An 8976-nucleotide genomic window follows, 5' to 3' on the forward strand; every position below is an offset into this window, starting at 1 on the left:
CCAGGAACCTCCTGCCACCAGGCTCTGTTGAAAGACCCCACTTCCGACCGTGGTCAGGGCATGGCCATCTGCAGGCCCTGTGAGTGTTAGAGCCCTCCACCATGAAGATAAAGCCACAACTCTGTGATTGTACTCGTGGAAGTGGTTCCCAGGCCAGCACCCCTGCGAAGTGTCAGGCATTATCTGAATAGAATGGTCTGGCCCAGATGGAAAGGGTTGAGTGGTTCCCTTCCTGGTGGCTCTGTGTGGAAGATAAGCCCCACAGAACCTCACAACGGCCCCCACAGGGCTGGCAAAGGCCTGGCAACCCTGAGAGAGCTAAAGAGGGCAGAGGATTCAGGAACGGGGTATTCTGTACCTGGGACTTGCCCTGGCACAAAGATGGTCACTGGTTTGGGTCCTGGAGGGCAGAACAAAGGGAGAGCCAGTGCATACCTCCTGTAAGTGGAGGCCTCAGCCTAGGGCTGAGATTGCCTGGGGCTAATCTGGAGGTCCCTTTAGAACTTATATCCTGCTGGAGGGAGGAGGGACCAGAAGAGTCCTAGTCTGAGGGAGGAGGCCCAGCTAGGTGAAGAAAGAACAGGACCGTGAAACAAAATTCTGGTGAATTTTATAGAAAAATAAAGCCATAAACTAGTTTTTAAAAACATTTTATTTATTTATTTATTTATTTATTTATTTATTTATTTATTTTCATTTATTTTTTGAGATGGAGTCTTGCTCTGTCGCCAGGCTGGAGTGCAGTGGCACGATCTCGGCTCACTGCAACCTCCACCTCCTGGGTTCGAGCGGTTCTCCTGCCTCAACTTCCCAAATAGCTGGGACTATAGGAGTGCACCACCACATCAGGCTAATTTTTGTATTTTTAGTAGAGATGGGGTCTCACTGTGTTGGCTAGGATGGTCTTGATCTCCTGACCTCGTGATCCACCTGCCTTGGCCTCCCAAAGTGCTGGGATTACAGGGGTGAGCCACTGCGCCCAGCCTATTTTTTATTTTTATTTTTTGGAGATGGCATCTTGCTCTGTTGCCCAGGCTGGAGTGCAGTGGCATGATCTCGGCTCACTGCAACCTCCACCTCCCCAGTTCAAGTGATTCTCCTGCCTCAGCCTCCTAAGTAGCTGGGACTACAGGCACCATCATGCCTAATTTTTTTTTTTTTTTTTTTTTGTATTTTTAGTAGAGATGGGGTTTCACCGTATTGGCCAGGTTGGTCTCGAATTCTTAACCTTGTGATCTGCCCACCTCAGCCTCTCAAAGTGCTAGGATTACAGGCGTGAGCCACTGTTCCCAGACTAGTTTTTTTTTTTTTTTTTTTTTTTTTTTTTAAGGAGTTGAAGATTTACTTGGTTTTGCAGTAGGGAAGATATTATTAAGGAGAAGACCAAAAAGAAGAAATCCTAAGGGGAAAAATAGATTTGACTATATACAATGTAAAATGTGTTTAGTAAAAGCAAAACAAAAAAACCCCACATAATTGAAATGTAAACTATACATTTAAGAAAAAAAAAACTTTGCAACATATAGAACAAAGAGATTATAAAATTAATAAGAAAAAAGATGAATACTCCCATTTAAAAGGGGAAAGAACATGAAGCAATCCACAAAAGAAATACTGAAGGCTAATAAATATAATCCATGGTAAAGATGTTTTACCTCACTAGAAAACAATGAAAGCAACAATGAAAGCCGATTTTCCTACCCATTCAGTTGGCAATACCCAGCATTGACAAGGGTAGGGGAAAATGGGACATTCATATCCTGCTGTTGGAAACATAAGCTGGTATAACAAGTTCTGGAAGGTAATTTCGTATCATGTTTCAAAATTGTAAATGTATCACTCCCTTGATATAGCAGTACTACTTTTAAGAATTCAATCTAGGAAGATACTCTAAGTAACTGAAGATGTACAAATTTATTCATCCTAGTGTTGATTATAATATTGAAAAGCTGGAAGCCACTATAATGTCTATCTATAAATCTGGTACATTCCTACAATGCTATACTAGGGAATCATTAAAAATAATGTTGTAAGCTCGGCACGTGGCTCGTGTCTGTAACCCCAGCACTCTGTGAGACCAAGGTTGGAGGATCACTTGAACTCAGGAGTTTGAAACCAGCCTGGGCAACATAGCAAGACCCCATCTCTATAATTAATAATAATGATCATAAGATGACTTATACATGTGTAAATAAACCTCTATGGCATGGGGAAATATCCATAACGCATTGTTGAGTGTGGAAAAGCAACTTAAAAAAGAACTTGTGTTGTGTGAGACTATTTAAGTCAAAGTATACACATGTGGTCAGGCGCAGTGGCTTACACCTGTGATCCCAGCACTTTGGAAGGTCAAGGTGCATGCATTACTTGAGGTCAGGATTTCAAGACCAGCCTGGCCAACATGGTGAAAATACAAAAATTAGCCAGGCGTGGTGGTGCACGCCTGTAGTCCCAGCTACTCGGGAGGCTGAGGCAGGAGAATTGCTTGAACCGGGGAGTCAGAGGTTGCAGTGAGCCAAGATCACACCACTGTGCTCCAGCCTGGTGAGAGTGAGACTCGTTCTCAAAACAATTAAAATAAATAAATAAATAAAATAAAGTATACATATGTATATGCAAGATATGATGTTACATTACATAATGTATAAATAATGGTCTCTATATTTGATACCTATAGGTATCACTTTTTTTCTTTTGGAGACCGAGTCTCGCTCTGTTGTCCAGACTGGAGTGCAGTGGAGTGATCTTGACTCACTGCAACCTCCGCCTCCCGGGTTCAAGCGATTCTACTGCCTCACCCTCCTGAGTAGCTGGGATTACAGGCGCGCACCACCACACCTGGCTAATGTTTGTATTTTTAGTAGAGACGGGGTTTCACATTGTTGGCCGGGCTGGTCTCAAACTCGCGACCTCAGATGATCTGCCTGCCTTGGCCTCCCAAAGTGCTGGCATTACAGGTGTGAGCCACTGCGCCCGGCATATAGATATCTATTTTTATAGAATGAGATAATGAGATAGTATATTTCATGAGATAAAATGTAGTGAACACTTTGTAAATGCTGGCAATTAGGAAATGAGGGTGGGTAGGGTGGTTGGAGCCAGATATTAAGGTGTATTTTATTTCAAGCTGAGAAATTTGGATTTTACCCTGTGACCATGGGGAGGCAGTAGAACTCAATTCAGTGAACACTTACAGAGCGTCTACTGTAGAAATGTCTAAGTTAAAAGAATATTGCTGCAGAGAATGCCATTTGTATCAAGGGCAGGTCAATAAATTGGATCTCCAAGGTAGATGGCCTTGGGAACTTCATCAGGGTCTGGGGCTAGTCCTCAGCCTTGTAGACCTAGAAATCTATCTTTGAGACACAGGGAAAGTGGATCTGAATCTGTCACTGACTTATAGCCACTACGTGTAAAACTGACATATAGAATTAGAATGCCACCGTGTTAAATTTCAGAGACCTAGTGGAATGCAAAAATCAGACATATTTACCACATTATTTTCAGCCACTTCTAGTAGTACTAACATGAATAGCTACCATTTATTAGACATTTAATGGGCACTGAGCAGTTTGTTTGTTTGTTTTGAGATGTAGTCGCTCTGTTGTCCAGGCTGAAGTACAGTGGTGTGGTCTCGGCTCACTGCAGCCTCTACCTCCTAGGTTCAATTGATTCTCCTGCCTCAGCCTCCCAAGTAGCTGGGATAACGCCACCACTATGCCCAGCTAATTTTTGTATTTTTAGTAGAGAGAGGGTTTCACTATGTTGTCTAGACTGGTCTTGAACTCCTGACCTCAAGTGATCCACCTGCCTTGGCCTCCCAAAACGCTGGGATTACAGGCATGAGTCACTGTGCCTGGCCAAACAATATACTAAGCACTTTTCATGCATTATTTCCTTGCGTCCTCAGAACAACACTGTGAGGTAGATACTGTGATTCTATTCGTTTTACAGAAGCGGAAACTGAGACTTCTGGAGATTCAGTTGGGCAGGGTTGTACAACACTGAGGTGGTGTGAAGTGGGATGTGGCTTCATAGCTTGCCCTATATATATTGTCAGTCATGTCCCAAACCTGTGCTAAGCATTAGGGATACAGGAGAGAGCAAGGCTGACAGCCTGGCCGTCATGGAAGCTTTGAGTTTACCAGTGGAGACACGTCAGTCACATTAATCACATGGCCAGAGTAGCACATAATCACAAAATGCAATGAAGAAAAGGTCGAGGGAACCAGGAGAGCCTATGACAGGAGGATCTGACCCCATGTGGGAGCCACAGGAAGTGACACTTGAAAGAAACCTGATGGTAAGTTACTAGGTAAGGGGGGTGGCAGGGAAGGAAAAGCATTTCAAACAGAGGGAACAGCACGTCCAAGGGACTTGAGGCTGGAAGAATCCTGACATATACAAGGAACTGAAAAAGGCTAAAGTGGCTGGAGCACAGGAGAGTGGCCTGAGATGACACACACACGGAGGGCCCGTTCCTGGTGTTCAGCTCTGCATTTCCAATGTGAACCTTGATGACCCTCTTACAATGCTTCTGTGACCAAGCAACCTGCCTGCCTTTTTTTTTTTTTTTTTTTTTTTTTTGGAGACAGTCTCGCTCTGTTGCCCAGGCTGGAATGCAGTGGTGCAATCTTGGCTCACTGCAAGCTCCGCCTCCCAGGTTCACACCATTCTCTCACCTCAACCTCCTGAGTGGCTGGGACTACAGGCACCCACCACCACGCCTGGCTAATTTTGTTTTTTGTATCTTTAGTAGAGATAGGTTTTCACCATGTTAGCCAGGATGGTCTCGATCTCCTGACCTCGTGATCTGCCCACCTCGTCCTCCCAAAGTGCTGCGATTACAGGTGTGAGCCACTGCGCCCGGCCGCAACCTGCCTTCTAAAGAATCCACTCCTCCGTTAGAGTGGTTATCTTTTTCTTTTTCAGAGGACAGTCAAGTTTTCTTAGCCTGACAGTCAACTTCTCTGTTTTTTTTTATGAGACAGGGTCTCACTCTGTCACCCAGGCTGGAGTGTAGTGGTGTGTGATCACATCTCACAGCATCCTTGACCTCCCAGGCTCAAGCGATCTCCCTCAGCCTCCCAGGTAGCTGGGACTAAAAGTGGGTGTCACCACACCTGGTTAATGTGTATTTTTTTTTTTTTTAGAGATGGGGTCTCACTGTGTTGCCCAGGTTGGTCTTGAACTCCTGGGCTCAAGTGATTCCCCTGCCTTGGCCTCCCAAACTGCTGGGATTACAGGCATGAGCCACTGCTCCTGGCCAACTTGTCTCTTTAAGGTGTCTTTGTGTATCATAATTCTGCTTGCTTCACTTGGTTTTAAAGTTGGAGTTTCAGAAGACAGTCTGACTTCCTTTGTAGTTGTGTTTTTGGATTATGCCTCTCTCTAGCCCCAGATGATATTATTACTGGTCTTCAAGCAAGGAAAGGCTTTTTCTCTCAGACATAGGAGGGCAAGCTGCATCCCTCCCACAGAAGGGAAGGAAGCTCTGAGAGATTCAGGGGTCCAGGCTTCTCAAATTTATCTGAGTCCACTTGGATAGTTAGGCTTGTATAAAGAGTCTGTCTTTAGCCCCACTAAAATGCAGTGCTTGGTGCTTGCTAAGGCCCTAGGCCACAGACATAAAGTCTTTATGGTCCCTGCCCCTGAACAGCTCACAGCCTCAGTTGTCACTTAGATTTAAAAAATGACTGGTGGTGGGCCTGGAGCAGTGGCTCATGCTTGTAATCCCAGCACTTCAGGAGGTGGGTGGATCACTTGAGGTCAGGAGTTCAAGACCAGCCTGGCCAACATGGCAAAACCCCGTCTCTACTAAAAATACAAAAATTAGCTGGGCGTGGTGGCGCACACCTGTAATCACAGCTACTCGGGAGGCTGAGGCAAGTGAATTGCTTGAACCCAGGAGGTGGAGGTTGCAGTGAGCTGAGATTGCACCACTGCACTCCAGCCTAGGTAATAGAGCAAAACTCTGTCTCAAAACAAAACAAAACAAAACAAAAAACACCGAACAAACTATACATTTAAAATGGGAATATTTTATTTTAATTATACCCTAATAAAGTTGATTTTAAAAAGAAAAATATATTAATATGGCAATACTGGGAGAGAAGTATAACCTATTTTCCCAGTATTAAGCTGGGTCCCTTCTTCGAACCTCTAAATCCTAGTAACCCCAAACCCTTGCCTTTTATTCACCCAGCCCAAGGGAGGGTAGCTTCCTTCCACAGTTATTGCCTCTCACAGTCTAGTGATCCCTTTTCATTTTTTCTTAGACTGCCAGTACAGTTTTAACCCATTTCTTAAGTTATCTCTGCTGAAGTCACCAGTGCAATTTCTGTTTTTTTTTTTTTTTTTTTTTTCTTTTTTTCTTTTTTGAGAAAAGGTCTCACTCTGTCGCCCAGGCTGGAGTGCAGTGGTGCAATCATGGCTTAGTGCCACCTTACCACCGCCTCACCCTCCAGGGCTCAATCAATCCTCCCAGCCTGCCCTCTCGAATAGCTGGGACTACAGGTGCACACCACCACACCTGGCTAATTTTTGTATTTTTTGTAGAGATGGGGTCTTGCTATGTTGCCCGGACTGGTTTTCAACTCCTGGGCTCAAGCAGTCTACCCACTTTGGCCTCCCAAAGTGCTGGGATTACAGGTGTGAGTCACCACACCTGGCTGATTTCTTTTTCTTTCTTTCTTTTTTTTTTTTTTTTTTTGACTGCTACATTTTACTTTATTGTGCTTGTAAGGAAAACAATTGACTAAGTTGTCCCAAAAATGTTAGTGTTCACTGATCAAGAAGGAAATGAGGTCAGAAGGCAAACTTTTCACTTCCTCTCAAATATAAATTGCAAGTATCACAGAAAATTGTAACAACACATGCAACATGGCTGGTTTTCAACATACAGAGTGTCCAAGCAAGAAGAGTGAGTACTGAAGATCAACAGAGGTCAGATTGGGGGCACTACTACAGGAAGTCTGAATCTATCCACGCAGTTTTTTCCTCCCACAGTCCAGGCTCAACACTTCTTCCTATTCCAAGGTGGCTTCTCCATATGCAGAAATCCAGGCTGTTCCATATATATTCCTTGCCCAGCTGTGTTTCACAAGGCATCTCCACAAGCCAAGCCCCGACTCAAATTCTGTACAGGAAGTTCCCGTTGCTGTCAAAGAACTCTCGGCCCCTCTGCACTACTTTGCTGCTGAAGTTACCCAGCTCCTCTGCCTTCAACTCCTCCAGCTTCTGATCACTTGGCAATGCACCACTGCCAGTTCTTCTGGTGCTCTCAGAATCACTGGAGTACTTCTGTAGCTCTCTTGGATGACCTAGGGGTACAGCAACAGGCACAAAGCTCTCCTCCAGGTGCTGGATTTCTTTATTTCTTCCCTTCCATCTCCTTGGTATATTTGTCCTGTGAGTGTCTGACTCTATCACTTTCAAAGCTGTGCTGTGATTCGCGTCTTTGGATGAGGCTTCATGCCCTGGCATAAGCGGAGAGCCTGATACAGAGTGGCCTGCAGGGAGCAGCTTTGAGGTATTTCCAGCGCCCCGGAGCTGCTGGAGAGAGTGGGCAAGCCCAGCTTTCTTAAGGACTTTTTGATCCTGCTTCAGCTTCTGCTCCAATGTGGGTACAAACTTGCTTTTTAAAACTCTTCGGATCACATCAGTGCTGACATTAAAGCCTTCAGCCAACCTGGGAACTGACCAGGACTCTGGAAATTCCTCACGTAAATACCGGATCTGCTCCATGGCTTCCCGAGTCAGGGTTCTGGGCGGGGCACCAGGCGCCTCCATTTGCCTCCGAATTTTCTGGAATCGGATTGCTTTTTTCTGTCCTTTCAGGGTGCTGGGGGAGGAGAACCAATGGCACAAGCCATGCGTGGAAGCAGAATGGATGTTTGAAGAGCCTCAGGCTAAATCATGGAGCGCCCAGCCCTCTTCTCTTTGATCGCAAGGGCAACCGGGCCGTGTTGCCGGCTTAGAGCTGCTCTGTACACCCAGAAAGCTAACACCTAGAACAATAACTGCCTGTAAGCATGCCGAACTCTCTAAACTAATGATGAAATACGTCACTAATGAAGGGACCAGTGGTCCCTGGGGAGCTGAACACCTCACGCTGCGCGACTAACAACGGGTAGGAGGAAACGAGGGCCGCCGCGCAAGCAGCGGCAGGACACCCGGCGCAAAGGGGGCGCGGCCTGGGGCGCCGGGGCGCGAGGCCCAGCTTCAAGCTGAGGGCCCGAGGAGAAGCCGGTACCTCTCCACCTCCTGCAGCTCCCATTCCTCCGGCTCCCAGTCGGAATCGGGGTCCGGCTCCCGGCCGATAGGGCCTGGGCCCGCCATCCCCCGGGTCGCGAACCCACAGCGAGCGACGGCAGCGCAAACGCGCCCCCCCAGCAAGACACTCAGGGAAACCGCCATGTCGACGCAAACCAGCCTTCAGCCTTTTTTTTTTTTTTTTTTTGACATGGAGTCTCACTCTGTCGCCCAGGCTGGAGTGCAGTGGCGCGATCTCAGCTCACTGCAAGCTCCGCCTCCCAGGTTCACGCCATTCTCCTGCCTCAGCCTCCCAAGTAGCTGGGACGACAGGCACCCACCACCACGCCTGGCTAATTTTTTGTATTTTTAGTAGAGACGGGGTTTCACCATGTTAGCCAGGATGGTCTCAATCTCCTGACCTCATGATCCGCCCGCCTCGTCCTCCCAAAACTCTGGGATTACAAGTGTGAGCTACGGTGCCCGGCCACACCTGGCCGATTTCTTTCTCTTGCCTAGGCTCTGGCTGGTCTCTCCGGGATGGGACTGTGGGACAGGTTTGGTTGTTCTCCTAGTCTTGAATGCACTGCTGCCTCACTTGCCAACGGGAAAGCACAAGTTGGAAACGCACAGCATATAGCAGCATCGTGACTCATGAAATGATCCTCTGAAGTTGATGTTGATGAAATGTGGCTGCCACTTTTGCCGATAGGCAGGAATACT

At 46.6% G+C, this 8976-nt stretch overlaps 1 protein-coding gene across 1 annotated transcript; it reads right to left on the bottom strand.

Annotated features, from left to right (window-relative positions):
* Positions 1–6715: 6715 nt before the first annotated feature.
* LOC103239854 (neugrin-like) lies at positions 6716–8435 on the bottom strand. The gene is made up of 2 exons (XM_073021925.1): positions 8255–8435; positions 6716–7843 (listed from the first exon to the last, which is right to left on the bottom strand). Exons 1-2 carry the CDS (start codon positions 8416–8418, stop codon positions 7132–7134), a joined length of 876 nt encoding a protein of 291 aa, XP_072878026.1. The 5' UTR covers positions 8419–8435; the 3' UTR covers positions 6716–7131.
* Positions 8436–8976: the final 541 nt, after the last annotated feature.

The sequence above is a fragment of the Chlorocebus sabaeus genome, chromosome 12 (assembly GCF_047675955.1).
Source record: "Chlorocebus sabaeus isolate Y175 chromosome 12, mChlSab1.0.hap1, whole genome shotgun sequence".
NCBI lineage: Eukaryota > Metazoa > Chordata > Mammalia > Primates > Cercopithecidae > Chlorocebus > Chlorocebus sabaeus.

Coding starts and splice junctions, on each gene's coding strand:
- LOC103239854 (XM_073021925.1), bottom strand. CDS start 8,418: ATGGCGGTTTCCCTGAGTGTCTTGCTGGGGGGGCGCGTTTGCGCTGCC. Junction 7,844..8,254: donor GAGCTGCAGGAGGTGGAGAG/GTACCGGCTTCT, acceptor CTCCTCCCCCAG/CACCCTGAAAGGACAGAAAA.